This window comes from Rutilus rutilus, assembly GCF_951802725.1.
Source record: "Rutilus rutilus genome assembly, chromosome: 4".
Classification (NCBI taxonomy): Eukaryota; Metazoa; Chordata; class Actinopteri; order Cypriniformes; family Leuciscidae; genus Rutilus; species Rutilus rutilus.
The window spans coordinates 6,347,775-6,369,063 of NC_140212.1; the positions used below are offsets into that span (position 1 = coordinate 6,347,775).

The 21,289-nt window shown below is 35.0% G+C and overlaps 2 protein-coding genes and 2 long non-coding RNA genes across 10 annotated transcripts in view; 2 read left to right on the top strand and 2 right to left on the bottom strand.

Annotated features, from left to right (window-relative positions):
- The first annotated feature begins 1,803 nt into the window (after positions 1–1,803).
- Positions 1,804–6,211, top strand: LOC311289032. Of its 2 annotated transcripts, none has more exons than XR_014627062.1 (4): positions 1,804–3,116; positions 3,748–3,850; positions 4,005–4,220; positions 4,606–6,211. It is a non-coding gene; the product is annotated as an uncharacterized lncRNA (long non-coding RNA). The 2 variants fall into 2 exon arrangements; XR_014627063.1 differs by having other exon boundaries at positions 4,005–4,162.
- Positions 6,212–7,376: 1,165 nt separating this feature from the next.
- LOC311289031 lies at positions 7,377–12,761 on the bottom strand. Of its 2 annotated transcripts, none has more exons than XR_014627060.1 (3): positions 11,425–12,761; positions 8,597–8,651; positions 7,377–7,759 (listed from the first exon to the last, which is right to left on the bottom strand). It is a non-coding gene; the product is annotated as an uncharacterized lncRNA (long non-coding RNA). The 2 variants fall into 2 exon arrangements; XR_014627061.1 differs by lacking the exons at positions 7,377–7,759; positions 8,597–8,651 and adding exons at positions 10,797–11,162; positions 11,261–11,298.
- Positions 12,762–12,907: 146 nt separating this feature from the next.
- On the top strand, positions 12,908–14,256 carry ndufa5 (NADH:ubiquinone oxidoreductase subunit A5). Its single transcript, XM_084406785.1, has 5 exons — positions 12,908–13,003; positions 13,434–13,478; positions 13,659–13,775; positions 13,894–13,959; positions 14,084–14,256. Exons 1-5 carry the CDS (start codon positions 12,983–12,985, stop codon positions 14,183–14,185), a joined length of 351 nt encoding a protein of 116 aa, XP_084262911.1. The 5' UTR covers positions 12,908–12,982; the 3' UTR covers positions 14,186–14,256.
- A 1,754-nt stretch (positions 14,257–16,010) lies between these two features.
- ptprz1b (protein tyrosine phosphatase receptor type Z1b) overlaps positions 16,011–21,289 on the bottom strand; it is a 38,403-nt gene continuing 33,124 nt past the window's right edge. For all 5 annotated transcript variants that reach the window (XM_084406738.1, XM_084406739.1, XM_084406737.1 and 2 more), the window contains 6 exons: positions 20,272–20,345; positions 20,065–20,193; positions 19,827–19,976; positions 18,501–18,643; positions 18,281–18,416; positions 16,011–16,926 (listed from right to left, as the gene is read on the bottom strand). In XM_084406738.1, coding sequence (XP_084262864.1) covers positions 16,792–16,926; positions 18,281–18,416; positions 18,501–18,643; positions 19,827–19,976; positions 20,065–20,193; positions 20,272–20,345 — 767 coding nt within the window. In that variant the 3' untranslated portion in view covers positions 16,011–16,791. The remainder of the gene's footprint in view (positions 16,927–18,280; positions 18,417–18,500; positions 18,644–19,826; positions 19,977–20,064; positions 20,194–20,271; positions 20,346–21,289) is intronic.

A 21,289-nucleotide genomic window follows, 5' to 3' on the forward strand; every position in this document is an offset into this window, starting at 1 on the left:
CCGTGGATGTAATGGGTGGAGGGAGGGCGTTATGGGTGGGGTTGGACCTTCTAGTTCCACCCAAGATACACCGGTATCGAGAGCAGGAGCTGGACTTCACGCTCCACCAATGACTCTGCATTGAGCAGCCTCTCAAATAAAGCACAGGCATCTAATCCTGCTCCGGCTGAGCCACTTTCCAGAGTTTAGCTCCAATCTTATTTAAAACAAATTTCCATTTGTAAGTAATCTACCCAGCATTGAATAAACCATAGTCAAATTTATTTACATCTCTCAACAGAAAGGTTTTTTGCAGGTTTTAATAAAATGTAATAAACTGTCTTGCGTCATTAACCCGCAACTAAATTAAACTGACATTACTAATTCATGACAGTATTAATATATATGTCATCTAAAATGAACTATTATGTAGGCTTACTTTTAAATGCTGATGTTTTAGATATAGTATGATAGATAGATTGAAATGTCATTCTGTCTGTCTGCCTCTGTGCGTTTATTCGTGTTATGAGTAATTTAATGTGTTGTTATTAATGCGTTTCTACGCGAACACTAAAAGCCAGTGTTACATACATGTCATCTTATATTTATGAACTATTATGTAGGCAAACTTTTAAATTGTTATGTATTAGATATAGTATATGGAGTAATGTGTGATGTGTTTCCCACACACAGAATGCGGGATGTTTGGAGCGTCCAGTCATCAGAAGCAGAGATCTGAGTGGTGTGGACAGACATTGACTGTAATGATGGACATCTGCTCATGGACAGGTAATGTATATGATGTGTGATTGTGTGTTTGACTAAACATATAGGTTCCCATCACTTTCTTTTTGAAGGGAAGGGAAGTTTTTATATACAATTATATATATTTTTTTCTGTGCCGGAAGCTCCGGGGGGAGACCGCACTGGTATCCCCCTTCTTTTGGGTGTGCACTGCTCACACACACTCCTATCGCAGAGAGACCCGGCTGGGATTGAACCAGCAACCTCTAAAGCCGTGAGGCAGCAAATGTTGGGATTGAACCAGAACTTTCTGGTTTGAAAGGGAGACAACTATCCACTGAGCCACAGAGCCTGAGCTGCACTGATGATGATTTACATTTAAAGTGTATCTTAACGTATGTTTAAGCTGGGTAAAAGATGGTCATAATTGATTGATAACTCATTGACTACTCTGCAAGATTGTTTGTGTATTTATTTCTCGACCAAGTAGGCTATTTGATTGATTATTCAATTATGAAAAAAACAAAGGTACTCTAATAGAAATGTTTTTTTGTTCTGTTTTACATTTGACATTGAAATATGCAAACTGATATATTAGCTAAATATACGCTATAATACATTTATTGTAATTTAAGTACTGTATCAACTGTATCAGTATCTGTGTGTGATTTTGTTGTCCTGTCTACTTTTTAAATAAATAAATATATTTATATATATATGCAGAAAAGTCAGATCTAAAATAGTTTCGCCCTCCTGTGGTGATTTGTGTGAATTACACCGTTGCAAATCGAGTTGAATAAACTTAAATGGATTTTTTTCTTCTGTCCTTCTGTTAGAAACACATTCATAAACATGAAAGACCAGACTTTCTCGTTCAAAGGCAAACAATTATTTTCTGCGCCACTGAGCTTGTATCTAATGCATGTTTATGAAGTAACTTAAGCTCAGGCTTTGTAAAAGATGGTCACTGCATCTGTGGGATTTAAACATGTTTCTGTTGCTGCTTCATGATTCTCAGATGTGATCTCGCCACTATAATCCGACAGTAAAGTGCAGTTCTTCATCCGCTCCACTAGGCGGCAGAAGCGGGGTTCTCCTTCAGTCTGATGCTGCGTTCACACCAAACGCGAATCTGCGTCAAAATTCGCGCCTGCCGCGTCTAGTTACACGCGTGACCACTTTGTGTGCATTCGCGCGTCAGAGCGAAATTGACGCGCGTAAAATCAAAATTTTGAAGCAAAATTTACGCGCGTCAAAGGCGAATTCCGGGGGCGAGAGTTTCGAAACCTGTTGGCGGCCATCTTTTTTAGATGTTTATCGAGCATTAGCAATAGCATTAATCGAGAGAGTCACCGCTCGTATATGCTCTGGAGAGCAGAAACAGCTGCGTAGGGGACATCGTGGCTGTACTCGGGTCCACCAAACCCTCCGGAGGGTTTCAGGAGTTTCACAATTTGCTTCAGGAGGTAGGTTTGGTGGACCTAACGGTGAGGACGCTGACGAGGACAGCGTAGGCCGTATAAAGCCTCGGCCTCGAGTGGTCTCTGCATGACGAGCCCGCGCTGTACAGCCCGGCGCGAGGTTCACCCTCTCCCGCACCTAATCTGTCATTTATTTTTGTTTTGATAATAAATGGAGCCAGCCTCCAAAAGTGAAACCTGTCCTGTGATTTTTTGAAAAGTTTTTATATTGTGTTTGTTGTCTTTACATTAGATTAATAAAGTTTCATATAATCTAGAATAGATATGAAATAAATAGCATTCATTACAAAATGAGTATCTCTCATTGAAATCGAGTTTTTATGTGAAAGATTATTTGCTTTGTTGTGCATTTTAGTCATATTACAAAATAATTTATTGAGGCCAAACATAAAATAACATTATAAACTGTCAGTTCACCACGTGACAGCAGCAAGCAGGCTCCTGATTGGTTAACGCGGCGCGAATTGACGCAGAAGTTCAGATTTTTCAACTCGGGCGGCAGACGCGAATTCGCGTCAAACGCGTGAATGCACAAATAGCACTAATAAATTTCGCGCGTAACCAAACGCTCAATTCGCGCGAATGAGGCGAATTCGCGTCTACCGCGCCGCGCTAAACGCCTCATTCGCGCCGCAAGACCTCCAGACGCGCGTAAACGCGTCTTACCATTGACTTAACATTGAAATCACTCGCGCCAGACGCAGATTCGCGTTTGGTGTGAACGCAGCATGACACTTCTGCTGCTTGACAACATGACGCTTGATGACAATCACAACAACACGTGCAGATCCTGCAGATGAGAAGATGACAGCTCTTAATGACACTTTAACTGCACATATTCCAGCTCAACTGCAAATTAAAACGACACACAGACGGATAAAATGAAGGAAACGAGTGTCACGAGACTCACCTGTAAGTAACCTCTCGCATAAAGTCCATTTCTCTTGTCAAATGACTTGCTCGCTCTACATATCAAATCAGTCGCTAGTTGTAGCGTTACCTTTTTAGTCTCTGAATGAATCGCCCTCTGATAGTCACACTATAAAGTGTAATAAGAAGGTCTCAGTTGATATTGCAGTGTTTTCTGGATTGATGTGAGAGTCAGCAGGAGTTGTGTGAAGCTCTGATGTTCTCCTGTTGCTTCATGCTTTTCTACTTCCTGTTATGACTGGGATATGAGAGTAAAACACAGTCTCTAAAATGGTATTTTAATTCAAAATGTCATAATACTACAGGCATGAAAGAATGAAGTCAAGAGCAGCGACTAGACACTTTGCTCTTGGTTTTCATTGCATTTCTGTAATTTTGACAGATGTTTGTAGGTCTGTAGATTCTTCGAATGAGGAGTGAGTTTTTAGTTTTATTCAGTGTTTTCTTCATTCTGTGGCCTGGAAGACAGTAATTGAATTCAACGAGATGAACAGTAGATTGACGATACAGCATTAATAATGTATAACAGATTTAATTTTAGACTACTTAAAAAAAAATCTGAATTTATAAGATATACAGTGTGTAATGATGTGTTTATGCCGTGACTCTACAGAATCGGTGATGTGTTGTGGAGCGTAAACCCGGCCAACAGAAGCAGAGCTCAGAGTCGTGTGGACAGACATTGACTGTAATGATGGACTTCTGCTCATGGACAGGTAATGTATATGGTGTGTGATTGTGTGTTTTACTGTGTTAAACATGTAGGTTCCCATTATTGTCTTTTTGAAGGGCCTCCCCTTTGAAAATCAAATGAAGGGAAGGGACATTTTTTATTACAATTAACTTTTTTTTTTTTTTTGTGCCCCAAAGCATAACCGCTGCTGGTGACTGTGCCGGAAGCTCCGGGGGGGAGACCGCGCTGGTATCCCCCTCCTTTGGGTGCACACCGCTCACACACACTCCTATCGCAGAGACCCGGCTGGGATTTAACCAGCAACCTCTGAGCCCGTGAGGCAGCGCTCTTACCTGTGAGCCACAGATCTCTTGTCTGTTCATGTGAAGGAACTTCTGTTTCACTATTTACATGTATGTGACCTGTGATTTTTAAATAAACCAGTTAAAGCTTTCAGTTGTGTGATTTGAACCCAAGCCTCAAACACAGTCTTGTTACCAGAGAACATGTGTTTAGCCACTAGTGACTTTAACACTGAATCCTGGAGTTTGGGCCACTTTGTTGGAAATAATGCCAAATGTACACACAATCATAAGAATTTTCAATAAGAACTTTATTAACTTTACATGCCAAACTCAAACTGATAACAGTAAATATAATGTCAAACTGGAAGTATTAACATATGTCATCTTATATTTATGAACTATTGTTTAGACTAACTTTTCAAATCTGATGTTACTATATATGAAAATACTATATGGAGTAACGTCTGTGTTTATTTATGTCTGTATCCTACAGAATAAGGGATGTTTGGAGTCAGTCAACAGAAGCAGAGCTCAGAGTCGTGTGGACAGACATTGACTATAATGATGGACTTCTGCTCATGGACAGATAACTCTTCTAATGTGTGAATGTGTGTTGTTGGCTTTTAAATTTGTAGGTTACCATAGTTTTCTTTTTGAGGGGTCACTCCTTTAAAATGCAAATGATGGTAACCTAAGTAGGTGGGTAAGGGATGGAGACCTAATTCGTCAAACAGGTAGATTTGAACAAGATAATCTTATACCATATTGATGGAAAAACTCACAGAGAAAGGAAATGTGTCCACGGAAATGTGAACAAGGGTTTGTGAAGGAATTTCAGGGAGTATCTAAGTTCATGAAAGATGTATATTTTTTTGCAATGGGGGTTGAATAATTTCGATTGCAACTGTATACACACTCACAAACAATATTGGCATTTCCTTGTTTGCAAGATGTCTAGTGTTCAGAAGGTCCAGATTTATGACCATCTGCTGGGCAGCAGCAAGTCTTTTTGATTGAGTTTAGAGGAAGAAGTCACAGCTAACACTTGTTTGGACTGAGCTTGTTTTGTCTGCTTAGGAGTTTTGAATCAAAATCAAGAATCCAATAAGTTCTGATATCTTTAACAAACACAAACTCAGCATTCACATTCATCTCAGAGGTAATCGCTCAAGTTCTACATGTTGCCTTGGAAGCGCATGGCCTGGTTTCTGCCATCTTTGCTTCATGGTCACATGGTTCCACAACATTGTTTTGAGCCAATCACCAGAGTCCTAATTGTCATGTGACTAATCACTCCATATTTGAACTCCTAAAACATTGTTACGATTCCTATACATCTACTATAATGTCATGACGACATATACTTTTTATTATAGACTAATTTTATTTCGAAAGATAAGTGCGCCAGGAGAACTGTCAGAACTGAGTCGTCTTTGGTGGTTCAGGGGTAGCAGTTCCGTCACTAAGATAAAAGGTTACCGGTTCAGTGGCTCAATGGTAGCGGTACCATTGCTAAGACAAAAGGTTGTTGGTTCTATTCCAGCTTGTTGTGGTTTTATACAATTTCGGAGAAGTGATTTAGTTGTGTCGTCTTTGGTGGTTAAGTGGTAGTGGTACCGTCACTGAAGCGAAAGGTTTCTGGTTCTATTCCAACTTGTTGCGGTTTTATACTCTGTTGTGATTTCAGACTCTGTTTCAAAAGATAAATGTACCAGGAGAACCGGCCAAACTGTGTAGGCGCTGGTGGCGCAGTGGCGGAGTCATGGTATCACCTTCCCAAGGTCCATGGGTCAAGCCCGGGTCAGGCGTCTGCACACCCAGAAAACCAAAGGGGGGGGGTAGTGTGTGTGTGTCCCCCCCCCGAGGTTTCGGAGTACCTGTCGCTGCGGTTATGTTGCTTTCTAGCTTAAGATTTGCTACGTTTAATAATTAATAAATAAACTTACTTAAAACCTTTTTTTTTTTCTTCTTCTTCCTCCTTTCTTTATGGACTTGGACTTTTTTCACTTTTTTTTCTTTTTTTGGACTTGGACTTGGACTTTGACTTTTTTTCTTTTTTGGACTTTTTTGTTTTAGAAATGTAGTTGTCAAAAGTAACTGTTACTTAGTTACTTTTAAAAGTTACTTAGTTACTTTAAACAACTTTTAAGTAACTAAGTAACTTTTAAAAGTAACTAAGTAACAGTTACTTTTGACAACTACATTTCTAAAACAAAAAAGTAACTAAGTAATAGTTACTAAAAGTAACTAATAGTTACTACTTTTACAAGTAATTAAGTAACTTTTTAACTAAGTAACTTTTAAAAGTAACAGTTACTTTTAAAAGTTGTTAAAAGTAACTAAGTAATAGTTACTTAAATTAACTAATGGTTACTTTTAAAAGTAACTTTTACAAGTAACTTTTACAAGTACTTTTACAAGTAACTTTTACAAAAAAAAACTAAGTAAAAAGTTACTTAGTTACTTTAAAAAAAAAGTTAGTTTAAAAAAATGTTAAAGTAACTTTTACTTTTAAACGTTTTTTGAAAGTAACTAATGGTTACTTTTAATTATTTTACTTATTACTTTTACTTTTAAAAAGTAACAAAGTAATAGTTACTTTTAAAAGTTTTTTTTAGCTACTAAATTTCTAAAACAAAAGTTAAAGTAAAAATTAAAACAAAGTAAAAATGCAAATAAAAAAAGTGAAAGCAAAAGTACAAAATGAAAAAATATTTCTTTACACTTTACACACTTTACCTATTAAACACTCACTATGTTTAAAGTTTAAACTGTTAAATAGAAGTCAGCTTATCAAAATGTATAAATTTGTAATTCAAAATGTATTGTTTGTGCTTGTGTATGTCTGTGCTTAAGGATCAACTGATGGATAGAACTCAGATCTTTATGCAAGAAATACCTCAAGAGTTCTTTCTAGCCTCTCTTTATGATGTTCAGCAGGCAGTTTATATGATAATGTTGTGCTTTATATTCTCTCGATGTTGAGTTGTGGGTTCCCATCGTTTTCTTTTTGAAAAGCAAGTGATGGGAACTTAAATGGGTCGGGAAGGGACAGGGAGTGAACATTTTTACATACAATTAATTTTGACCTCATGGACAAAAAGCCACTTCACGATTTGTTGAATTGTGCAACTTAAAGAAAAAGAAAAACATACGCATGTTGAGCATGCAGTACACATGAAATACATCTGTTTATGTGCCATGCCATGCACCTTATTCTGTATCAAGACACAATTAATTTTTATTGGACAATAGAGTAGAAACTTCTTGTTCAGAGGAGTTTATTACAGAACATTACTTTTGACAAATCATATAAAGGGATATAGCAAGATATGCTGTTTTTTTTAACACCAAACTGCATGATACTGAAACTCTCCACATTTTTGAAACCTCCGTCAAGACAAGCCACGCTTCGGCCAACGAGAAAAACGTTCTGCACATTAACCTGATAAGCAGGTTTGCATCTGAGGACTAAGCTGAAGCACAGAAACACTGCCTGCACATAAGACAGTCAGAAAGCAGCATTTTAGCCATCGATTTTCATATCCTTGGCCACGAGCATCGCTGTGACGGGGTGCATTGCTCCACGGTGCTCCTTAAAAGTCTTCACTGCCTCGTCACTGTACTTGGAGAAGTTGTAAACTTCCCTAAAAGAGAAAGAGAGAGAGAAGGGTCAGCAAGTGCACTTTTGAAATGGTCTTGAAGAGCTCTCGACAATTAAAAACAGAAGTTTATGTTATGTGCTTTGAGACACGAGGTAGTTTAACGCAGTCTATCTTTATTTATTTTTTTCTCTATTTTTTTCCTTCTTTTTTTCTATTTTTTTCCTCCTTTCTTTCTTCCCTTCATGGACTTTTTTTCTTTTTTTGGACTTGGACTTTTTTATTATCTTTTTCTTTTCCTTTTTAGACTTTTTTCACTTTTGTTTTAGAAATGTAGTTGTTAAAAGTAACTGTTACTTAGTTACTTTTAAAAGTTACTTAGTAATAGTTACTATTAAAAGTTGTTAAAAGTAACTAAGTAATAGTTACTTATACAAGTACTTTTACAAGTAACTAAGTAACTTTTAAAAGTAACTAAGTTACAGTTACTTTTAACAACTACATTTCTAAAACAAAAATGAAAAAAGTTAGCAGTCTTTTTTGACAAAAACCTGGAATGAATATACAAGTATGTGTATTTCTACATTACTGAGCTTTACTGGGCAACTTGCATAAAAACGTATGCATGAATACAGTATACTGCCTTATAATTAAAAATAAAATGTACAACTTATAAAATATTTGCTTCTGTATTTAAAATATATATATATACATATATAATGCATCACTTTATGAGCAACTCAGAACACTGGGTCACTATATTTTCATTGTTTCTATAGGAAGTTTCTTCTGCAGTGTGTTTGTTTGCTTCCCTGCATGTGCAATCTTGTCATTTTCATATTCACATTTCCATGTGTACATGGTATTAGAGTCATGCATTACCTGTCCACGTCTCTGAACTCTGCTTCGGTTGGGTAGGTGTGCAACATTCTTTATTCTACGGGTTAAAAAGACAAATAAAGACTTCATGGACATTAGTTGTGGTCAGAATTATTGGCATCCCTGCAAAATATGATCAAAGATGGCTGTATAAATTAAATATGCATTGTTTATCCTTTTGATCTTTCATTAAAGAGAATACTTCAAGCAACCTCCTTTTGCCAAGATATCAGCTCTGAGTTTTCTCCTATAATGCCTGATGAGTTTGGAGAACACCTGACGAGAGATCAGAGACCATCTCTCCAGATCCTTCAGATTCCCAGATCCATGTTGGTGCTTCTTCTCTGCAGTTTTCTATAGGGTTCAGGTCAGGGAACTGGTATGGTCATGGCAGAAGCTTCATTGTGTGCTCCGTAACACATTTTTGTGTTGATTAATGTTTGTTTTGGATTGTTGTCCTGATGGAAGATCCAACCACGGCCCATTAGAAGATTTCTAGCAGAGGCAGACAGGTTTTGATTTTTTATCTGTTGATATTTGCTCAAATCCATGATACCATGTATCTGGACCTCTAGCTTAAAAATAGGCCCACAACATTAAAGATCCAGCATTTAACCGTGGGCATGGGGTACTCTTTATCCCTGTTTCCACCAAACCCATCTGGTGGGTTTGCTGCCAAAAAGCTCTTGCATGATTAAGGGAATTTGGCCTTTGTTTCCTCATATTTATACTGAAACAAGAAGTCATAGCTAGACAATTTCATGACCTTGGTGTGCTCAATTTTTTTTGAGCACGGTGTGCCAACGTGTTTTGGAGAAAAGCATTTATTTCCTAATGTGATTTACCCCACACTTTCTATTCTTTTACTTTAGTGAAAGTTTTTTTTTTTTCTTGAATTTTTTTTTTAATTAAAGATCAAAAGGATAAACAATGCAGATTTATTTTACAGCCATCTTTGATCATATTTTGCAGGGGTGCCAATAATTCTGACCACGATTGTAAAAACAGTTGTGGATCATCCAGGTAATGACACACATTACAAAGGTATGTCAACTTTTTATTTTATTTTCGTCTTGTGTAATCATCCGCTATGTGAAATAGGGCAGTAGAAATGTGAACATGTTATCCTTGTGTTTTTCTCCTGATATATTTAAATAATATACCCATATTAGACTTGCCCCCATGTCATGTGTATAATAATTTACACTATATGCTGTAGTATCTGCATTTAGACTTTATACAGGTAACACTGCTGGTTAGATGCTAGATCTGTAGCTGAGAAACATGCATTAAATGCAAGGCAGACTTTTATTTTATTTGGTTCATTCACTGTATTATTATTTTACACATATATAGTCAATATTTGTTCATTTTATTTTACTCTGTTGATTAAAATAAGATTTTACTTTACTCAAGTCAAATACAATATTTTACTTGACGAGAGTGCTAAATGAAATGAAATATTAATGTAAATGTATAAATAAAAACAAAATGCGAGGATAGTCCTTGTGAAAACCTGAGCTCTCAAATAATAACACTATGATAAAAATATTGGTAACACTTTACAATAAGGTATCATTTGTTAACATTAATGTATTAAACTAACATGAACTAACAATGAGAGCAATATATTTGTTACAATATTTATTCAAATTTGCTAGTTAATAAAAAAAATACTGTCTTTCATTATTTGTTCATGTTAGTTCACCGTGCATGAACTTATGTTAACAAACACAACTTTTGATTTGAATAATTTATTAGTAAATGTTGAAATTAATTAACATTAATAAATCCTGCAGTATTGTTCATGTTAACTAAAGTAGTTAACCAATGTTTACTAATGAAACCTTATTGTAAAGTGTTACCAAAACATTATTGTCGACCTAATAGAATGTTGTTAAATCTATGTTTTTGTTCTTCGTTGTCTGTCTTAGATGTGTTTCGGTCCGCAGATATGGAGAGAATGTTTTCACATTCTGACTAGCATAACTCAAGTTCACTTGTGTGTTCAGGTCATTTTGTGCAGAGGCAAGTTGAAATATTACATTGATGTGTTGTGTTGTGTTGTGTTGTGTTGTGTGTGTGTGTGTGTGTGTGGGCATGCCAAGACGCTGGCCCCATTGGTTTCATGAACAGGTCTTTATTATTAAAAATTTTTGATGACAATATTATTTTACATTGCAATATTTAGAAAGACAAACAGACTAACACATTTATTTATCTATTTTATGGCTAAATTTGATTTCCATTCAAATTCTTCACATTTTTTAAGTAATACAATATATTGTACAATAATTTACATTTGTATTATTTTATTATATGCCAAAAAAAATTTGGCAATTTGGTCTGATCCCTTGCACATCACTGCTTTAATTAATCTTTTGTTTCAAATCAGTGAATCGAAACGCGTGTCAAACTCACGTGCTTTCAGGACATTTGAATGGAAATTAAATGTAGCCATAAAATATCAATCTAGTTAGGCTAAGTTTGACAAAGCTCATCGGTCTGAAAAGGCTCAGGGTTCTCGCTGTATTGTTGTTGTCGCCGGCGCCGCCATGTCGTGGAGATGCTGTGTTTTTCGTTGCGAAAGAAAGAGGACACAATTAGAAAACAGAGGGGCATTTCCATCTTTGCGAGTAACGTTACAGTCTGACGCTTCTGACTCACAGTTTTGAGCAGTATAGAGTAGCGCTTGCTTGTCGTTTCTACGAACACAAATGCAGACATGGTTTTATGTTTACATGGTGTTCTCCCCGTGGCTCGACGCGTAAAAAGACAGTAAAGTCATTATAATCAGTAGTAATTACGTCCCCAATGAAATAAAACCTTACCAATCTGATACATTCTTTTCCAGTCGCGCTGCAAAGTTGCTCGATCAGCTTGATCATCTGCATTGTCCAGGTCAGATTCGGGCTCTAACTGATAAGGTCATTTCCGACATCGGAGCTGATGTTCCAAATATGGTAAGGGGCGTGACATTTCCGTCACACGCTTAAAGGGATACTTCACCGATTTTTCATATTAAAGGGGTGGTTGAATGTTTTTAACTTTAGCTAGTATGTAATGTTGCTGTTTGAGCATAAACAACATCTGCAAAGTTACAACGCTCAAAGTTCAATACAAAGGGAGATATTTGCTTTTAAAGAAGTCAATTTCTAAGGACTACAGCAAACGGTCTGTTGGGACTACAAGACATTCCTCCAGGATTAGTGACATCACCAACCCCAACATTTACATAAACCCCTCCTCTGGGAACACAATACATGGAGGGGGCGAGGCCATTTTATGTTGCTTTGGAGAAGAGTTGTTGCGGTAGTGGAGTGTTGCCGTTGAAACGCTGTTATTTTCAGTCTTCCTAAGGACGGTTACAATTAATTTTTAACTCGGTCCCTCATAATTATAATCCATATGTCGCTCTCTGTGCTGCACATTTTCCGGAGGAACGCTTCCTCAATTTACGCGAGTTCAATGCAGGATTCGCACAACGCCTTGTCCTGAAAGATCGAGCAGTTCCAACTTTAAAAACAGAAGCTGTTGTTTACGAGCCACAACCTGTAAGTATGACTTAAAACATTGCAAAAAGCCACAGCAATCGGTATACTCTAAAATAATACACTGAGACAAAAATGTGAATAAAGTTTTACAAATTTTGTGTGCACCACAACTATAAAAAGTAGTGATTATTTCACATTTTTATGTGGAGTAGCCTACAGAATCTAAGTTTAAATCTAAGTATAAACAGGTATTCTTATCCCCTCTCTTTCAGAAACGGGCTTGACTTACTCTGCTTTCTCAGGTTTAACATAGCTCCCATTCTGAAACAGAAAACCCAGAGTTTCCCTCATTTCAGGGTTAACATACTCAGAGTTTTCACTTAACCTCCTTTCTGAAACAGGCCCCTGGATCGTTTGAGTCGCATGTACAACAAATGATTACAAATTAGTCAGTTACATTACTGTAATGAGTGACTGAAATATTACCAAATGTTCACACAATTATAAGAATTTTCATTAAGAACTTTTATTAGCTGCATTAAATATTACATTATGTCAGAGTTTCCCAGACTGGGGTTCATGATGGAACTGCAGGTGGTTTGGGAGTTTAAGGCATATTGAGAAACTGGAACTCGACGGATACATACAACCAGAGACATCCAACTATATGCTGCTTTTAAAGCGATCAGATGAAGGTATCTCATCACAAGAGACAGGAGGCGACGCTTATATTGGATTAGGACGTGCCTTGATGCTTTCCTACCTTGGAATGCATCAATGAACCTCTGAAGACAGCGTTTATAAACTATCGGACGCAGCCACGAAGATATGAGCGAGCACGGACGTCACACTCAGGCGACGGAAGTTGCGTCATTGAATCGCAGCTGAGGAAGAAATGGCTGGTTTGATCAAAAAGGTACGTGGGGAGGTCATGCAAATATATTAATAAAAACTAGTGAAATTTATTCGTAAACGAAGCTTGTGTCTATACTAAGGCGTTTAAATATTTCCGCCTTTTATGTACGTTTGTATTTCGTCTTTAAATGCATTAGTCGTGCTTTGTTTTGGAGGATTGTAATGGCTGATGTAACTTAGTAGAGTCTGAATTATCGCTATGTATACACTGTGTGTGACTATATATATATATATATATATATATAGATAGATAGATAGATATTGAGATAGATAGATAGATAGATATTGAGATAGATAGATAGATAGTTGTGTTGCTGTAAATGTCGTGCATGGGAAATCAAGTTGTGCATTTGACATTTCAGAGTGATATTAAAGAAATTACTGCACATGTGCATTTCGTATTAATATCTTATTTTTTGTCTTATTCTTAGACCACAGGCTTGGTTGGCCTGGCAGTCTCCCACAATCCACATGAGGTGAATGTCTCTCTTGATTTTGTTTTGATTCATTTTATTATTCATCTCCATTCTGTACAACAGCCTTTTCTTTCATATACAAATAAAATGTTTTGTTTGTCTATTGTGTGTTTTGAGTTAGAGGAATTGTACATATTAGTTTTAATGCAATCTATTGAAGAGTTGTTCTCTTTCCTAAAGCGTCTTCGGATTCTGTACACCAAGATCCTGGGCTCTCTTCAGACTATGCCTCAGGACGCTGCCTACAGGAAATACACCGAGCAACTGATCAGCGAGAGGTTCAATCACGTCAAAGCCGTAAGACATTTCAAATGTAGTAAAAGACTGCAGATTTAGATTGGCTTTAACTGTTGAATCTCTTACTGGTGTAAGAGATCGTGTTGATTTGTATACATGTCATTTGTGGTCTATAAAGGAGCCAGATGTGGAAAAGCTTGAAAATAAAATCAACGGTGGACAGATTGAGGAGGTCATTGCACAGGTGAGAAAATCCCTCTGGGCCATTACTGTCATTACTGAGTTTATAGAAAACGAATGCTCTGAAGCAACATTGGAACTGGTCGTTGTACCTCAGCGGTTATTGTGTCCGTCTCGTGTCTCCGCAGGCTGAGGCTGAACTGGCCTTGTCCAGGAAGATGACGGAATGGAAACCATGGGAACCACTCGTAGAGGATGCACCGACCAGCCAGTGGAAATGGCCCATCTGAAGTCCTCATGATGTTTATGTACATGTATATACTATATTATATTAAATAATAAATAAACACTGTCCGTTTAAGTTGTGCGTTTGTTTTACTGTTGTTATAGATTGGAAGTTAAATATATATATATATATTTTTTTCTAATACATTTAATTGATTTCAATAAAAAAAAATTATACAGAGGTGGACGAAGTACACAACTTCCTTACTTGAGTGAAAGTACAAATACTACTGGTCAAATATTACTCCGTTACAAGTAAAAGTTATAAAGACTGATATATACTTAAGTAAAGTACAGAAGTACTTGTTTTTAAAAGTACTTGAGTATCAAAAGTAAATGTCAATGCATTGTTTTATTATTGTTGTATGTAATACTTCCAGTACCTTATGCCCTTTGTAGCAACCTAGTGAATATACCCACCAGTTAGTAGTATCCGTGGAATTGAGTTAATGTTATAAAACCTATAGAAATTAAACAACTGAATTGACATAAAAAAAGACAGCCATAATCATATTTTTTATGTATTTAACACTCCTACCACCCCAACAAAAGAAGTACACATCTTATGTAGTGGAGTAAAAAGTATGATATTTGTCTTTCAAATGTAGTGAAGAAGTTAAAGTAAAAAGTTTCCAGAAAAAATAATACTCAAGTAAAGTACAGATACTCAGAAAAGTGTACTTAAGTACAGTACTCCAGTAAATGTACTTTGTTACTGTCCACCTCTTAATTTATATTCAATTTTAATATTATTGAAAAGATCATATCAGAAATATGAGAAATCTATTGCAGAATCAGTCATTTTTTATTATTTTTCTTTCAAATTGGTGACTCGAACAGGCAATGAGAGACGACACTTACCTCAGTGAGGGACCTTTCAACTAAGAAAAAGTCTATAGATTATTATATGAAATGAATTGTTTTTTGCTTACCAAGGAAATAAGAGAACACTAAATTTGTAACCTTGTGCCTACTTTGTGCAGCAGCACTTGGAATGAACTCAAGGTCCAATAAAATCTGAAAATTAATGTCAGAAGTCAATAAATAAATAAATAATCTGAATTAAAAAAATTACTGAAATTAAAAAAAGTAATTAAAGCAAAAATATTCAAGTTTTAGTTCTGCGTTTGATTAACGTGCCTATGGACATTGCATGTAATAAATTCTAACTTAAAACATTAGTCTAAAATACTTATACAATAATTAGAAAATTGTTTTAATTTGTCACACTGCAGGACATATCAGCTTTGCCAGCTAAATAATAGTGATGGAAGAAACGAAGATTTTCGAAACTTTGAATCAATTGAACCAATTGTTGGCAAAATGATTCACTGTTTCGAAGCGCTTGACGCTGGTGACCCCTGCTGGTCAGAACAGTGTAAATGCAGCGAAAACTAAGACTTTTAACTGTATTATACAAATGTGTCATTAAATGTCTACAATTTATTAAACCGATCCGAGATCAAGTAAAAATCATATATAGACAGCCCCTAAAATTAAACAGTCAGGAAGCCTCGTTTACTGAAATCACGAGACTGGCAGTTTGTTTGATACTCGCTCCGAATCGCTGCTTCGAAACAAATGATTCACAAAAGTTTCGAAGCTTCACGAAGCGTGTTTCGAAAGTGTCCATCACTTCTAAACAACATATCATCAATAGCCTACCATAAAAAAAGTGGAAAGAGCAATTAAAACAAAATGTTTATCTATGTATGTGTGTGTGTGTGTGTGTGTGTGTGTGTGTGTGTGTGTGTGTGTGTCAACTACCACCTACATTTTGTGGTTAAGCAGTCTGGATGCCCATTGGATAAATGAAGGACACTCTGAAATGCCTTTGAGAATGTAGAAGAAATTGTTTTGTTTATTTGTATTGTGCTTTCTTTATTTTATCCAAGTGCGTCTTGTGTTAGTTTTTGACCAAAGGCCTAAAAGATTAGACAGTTTAAATAAAGGCTGATAAATATGGAGATAAATAACTGAATGGTGAGATTCGCTGCTGATTAAGATCTAAAAGGATGCGTTAAGAGAAATGAGCAAATGTATGAAAATGTCTGTTACAACACATATCAACTAGTTAATTTGAAAAATCATTCAATTTCTATAATAAAAAAATGAAGCCTTCAATTGCTACAATAACAAAAGCAAACGTAGTAAAAAAAGAAACTAGTCATATAAATGTATTTTGGTCTGTCGGTGAGACTGATGTTTTATATATTAGAATCACACGTCTCTCTTCTGTTCTAGGAGGCTACATTCAAGAACGCTTTTTTTCTATCTAAAGATTTTTTTTTTACCCCCAAAATAGATACTGTATGAAATCTTTTGCCCTGCTACTTATAAATATTTCATCAACAGTTATGTCCAACTAAACCTAAGACACCACCAGCAATACAGAAGTCACTGTTTTTTTCCAAAGAGTAGAAATTTTGGCATTAGTTACAACAATAATATTATATCAAAGTACAAAGGTAACAAAAAGGCACAATAAAAGACCAAATTACAGTATATCCTGTACCCATATAGTCCGTGTAGAGACTTTGGGAGGGTTTCGAGCAAAACTACTTTCTCTTGATTCAATGTACAATTCTCCTTGTGTGAAGGGTCTGTATAGCTACATGAGAGACTCCAGGCTCTCCGATGGGTTGGCGGGGACCGTGCCGTTGTTTTCCGAGTAGTGAAGAGCTCTCTCATCCTCCTTAGTGCTCACCAAACTCAGGATTGCTTTGTAGAGGAACTGATACTGTTCCTGCACACACAGGAAGATGTCAAGCATGCACATTTTATCATTCAGATCTTATCAAAGTATAAATTGCAAAAATGATTTTGTCACTTAGTATGTTTTTCTTGTTTTATGGAAGCTTGTTTCCACCACAGAACTCAAAATTCTGACTTTTTTCTTTGCAATTCCGGGTTTATAGCTCACAATTATATTTTCCTCGCAATTCTGGGTTTATATCTCACAATTCCGAATTTATATCTCACAAATCAGACTTTTTTCTTTGCAATTCCGAGTTTATATCTCACAATTCTAACTTTTTTCTCACAATTCCGACTTTATTTATCGCAATTCCAACTTTATTTCTCGCAATTCCAACTTTATTTCTCGCAATTCCAACTTTTCTCTTGCAATTCTGACTTTATTTCTCGCAATTCCGACTTTATTTCTCGCAATTCCAACTTTATTTCTTGCAATTCCGAGTTTATTTCTTGCAATTCCGACTTTTCTCTTGCAATTCTGACTTTATTTCTCGCAATTCCAACTTTATTTCTCGCAATTCCGACTTTTCTCTTGCAATTCTGACTTTATTTCTCGCAATTCCAACTTTATTTCTTGCAATTCCGACTTTTCTCTTGCAATTCTGACTTTATTTCTCACAATTCCGACTTTATTTCTCGCAATTCCGAGTTTATTTCTCGCAATTCTGACTTTATTTCTCGCAATTCCGACTTTATTTCTCACAATTCCGACTTTATTTCTCACAATTCCGACTTTATTTCTCACAATTCCGACTTTATTTCTCGCAATTCCGGCTCTATTTCTCGCAATTCTGGCTTTATTTCTCGCAATTCTCACAATAAGAATTTTGAGATATAAACACGGAATTGTGAGGAAAAAATAATTGTGAGATATAAACTTGGAATAAACTCTTTAACTCTTAAGACTTTATTTATCACAATTCCGTGTTTATATCTCACAATTCTTACTTTATTTCTCACAATTCCGGGTTTATAGCTCACAATTATATTTTCCTCGCAATTCTGGGTTTATACATCACAATTCTGACTTTTTTCCCTCAGAATTCTGATATAAACTATTTGTAATATAAAATATTTAACAATATTATAAAATATTTGCCAATGGGGTCAGAAAAAACCCCACATAATTCAAAGGGAAAACAAGATTATTCTTCTCACCTCATTGGCAGATATTTTTTTCTTGTTTTATGTAAAAACTCACTTTTGATACATTTTTCAGAAAAAAAAAAGGCTTAATTTTGCTTCTCAAGTAAATGTATCCTGACTTAAGAATGTGTAGATACTGTATGTGTACTTGCAAACAAAACAAGAAAATCATTTTACTAATATTACAGTCGTCTTACAATATCATCGAAGACCCCCGGCCTCATGAGGTTCATCATTCTGGCGGTCTGATAGACGTCCACACTGTTCTCCTCCTCCAGCTGGTTGACCAGGGTGGTCAGGGCACAAAACAAACCAGCACTCGACCCTCCAGACCTGCACAGCAGACGCCGTGAGAAATGACATATCACTGACTGATATAACCCGTTATGCATTTCTGTAAATAAAATGCCACTCTACCCATCATGGATGATGACGGGTCCCTCTCGACGCGAGCTTTCTTCTCTGATGATGTTGATGAGCTCAAAGGAGTTGCTGATGGGACTGTCGGGGTTCGGCCAGCGGGGCGTCTGGTACTGACGCACCTCCAGCATGTAATCGTCCTGTCACAGACGGCCACACAAGACAGTTCTGACAATCCATAGTCTTAAATGCAACTTTCTTGGAAATACTGAAAATATTAAATGCTTTTTTTTTTTCTTTTTTTTTTTTTTAGTTGAATAATCTCACAAATACATCAAAATCAACAGAAAAATTATACATTTTGCATAAAGCCTTTTTTAGTGATATTATTTTACATTATAATATTGCTGTATACTGTAACGTAATATCATTTTAAATTAATTATATACAATATTATCATTTGTCATTACTGTAATGTGTCGAGATTTTTTAAACCTGAGTTTCTCCTTACATTTCACACCAGTCTCATAAGTGACCCATTAGATTCTCGTTACTATAATACAGTAGAAATTACTATAATAAAATACAATTTTATTTAAAAGGCAGTACAACAAATACTACCATTTATTTATTTATTTGCACTTTTCTGTAATGATAATTGGATTGTACAATGAGCTTAATTGTCATGAAAACAAATGTCACAATGACATTTTTTTTAATAAATTGTGCCAATAAATTCATTTTATTTAATTCATTATACACTCTTATATATAGTCATTATTGTAAATTGTAATGTAATGTAAATGTAAATTATTTTCCAGATGTTTTGAGTTTCTTACATTTCCCATCATTCTCATTAGATTCTTATTACTGTAATATATTTTAAATAAAATGTTTTTTTTTTTTTTTAAGTTAACACTTTATTTTAAGGTGATGTACATATACTTACTATAGTAATAACAGTAAATTATGCATAATTACAAGTAACTAACCTTAAACAAAACTCCAACCCTAACCGTAACTCTATAGTAAGTACATGTAGTTAATTAATATTACTCAGTACTTTTTTGAGTAAGTAATTACGTCACCTTAAAATAAAATGTAATCCAAGGCAGCACAACAAATACTGGCATATACATATTCATTGATTTATTAGCATTTTGGTAATGACAATTGGGATGCATCACGAAATGTGTCACGAAAATAATAAATTACACTAAAATATGCAATTAAATGAATTTTCTTTATGCAAAATATTAATATTTATGTGTTGATTTTGGGGTGAAATATGATTCCAACATGTTCTTGACTGGTTTTGTGAGATTCACCCAGAGCAGCTGCAAATACTGAGTTCTGGCTACATAAATTAAATAAGTTTTTCACCTTTAGGGCCTCCAAAATGAAATCCTGCACCACTAGCGAATCTTCGTTGGACAGGCACACGCTGTCCTCACCTCTGAAGGTCACAGTGAAGGTCTCACAGCTGATTGGTTGTTCTTTAGTGGGCCAGTACACACACTCTCCCTCTCTGGTCTGTGACGGGCAGGAAATGAGATGCCTTATAATAAATAGGGATGTGTGTAGAACTACAAAGGTGTATAAATGTGTATGTGTAACTCACCAAGCTCAGTGTATCAGGCAGGGAAACTATGATCTGTGCATTGTGATCCCAGATCATCCTCCAGAAGTCCTGTACGGTGTTTGACAGAGGATTCTGGGTAGCGATGAACTCACGGCTCTGATGGTACCCCTGTAAACGGCACAGACTCATCGAATCACACCATATCACCAAGGAATCTTAACAGGAGCATCAGAACCAGAATCTTACCAATAAATACGAGGCATTGATGTAGTCTGAAGATTCTCCAGGTCCTGTAGAGAGACTGACCCTTGACCTCTCCACTGAAGCACAGATGAGAAGATAAAGATTAACCATTACACTTCACAAAACTAAAGTCACTGAATGAGCTCACTGATAATAGACATCTTTAAAAACACATTTAAAAAAGGGGTCTTGAACAGTCTGGGAAAAAAAGAAAAAAATCATAAGGAATTTATGATAAGGTTACTAATGAAATGTTTGCAAATCAATTCTTATTGCATTGCTAAATTAAGAAATGACTTTAGATTTCAGAAGAACAGTGATATAAAAAAATAATAATAATAATAATCTGAATATAATTATTGGCAAAAAAAAAAAAAGGTTACCCTTTCACTTTTTAATAAATAAATAAATAAATTAAAATACCATATAAATAAATATGTATATATACACAATATATAGCTTTTTTATTTATTATATTTTATTATTATTTTTATTTATATATAATATTTTAATATATAAAATTAAAATACCTTTCATTTATAAACACATTATATATGAATAAATTATATATAAATAATAATACATAAATAATGTAATGAATATTTATTTTTTATAAATCAATATTTAAAATAAGTAAATAAATAAATAAAATATATGTGATTAAATATTTTTTATAATAAATAACAATTAATATATTTTTTTAATCAGTATTTAAAGTAAGAAAAATGAATACATGAATAAATGAAGAAATAAATAAAATAAATAAATAAATAACTACCTATAACATATACATAAATATGATATATTCATAAATAAAGTAAATAATAATAAATAAATAAATAAATAAATAAATACGTAATAATGTAATTAAATGTTTTAAATAAATAAATATAATAAATAAATATACAGATTTTTTAAAAATCACTTTCATTTTTATAGATTATATTTATATATGTATATAAATAAATATGATATATTAATATATTTATAAATATGATAATTTTTAATAAATAAATAATGT

What these genes read in the sequence shown, in the direction of transcription:
- ndufa5 (XM_084406785.1), top strand. Translation starts at nt 12,983, where the DNA reads ATGGCTGGTTTGATCAAAAAG. An exon ending in GGTTCAATCACGTCAAAGCC is followed by an intron (nt 13,776 to 13,893) that starts GTAAGACATTTC and finishes TGGTCTATAAAG; the next exon opens with GAGCCAGATGTGGAAAAGCT. An exon ending in TTGAGGAGGTCATTGCACAG is followed by an intron (nt 13,960 to 14,083) that starts GTGAGAAAATCC and finishes GTGTCTCCGCAG; the next exon opens with GCTGAGGCTGAACTGGCCTT.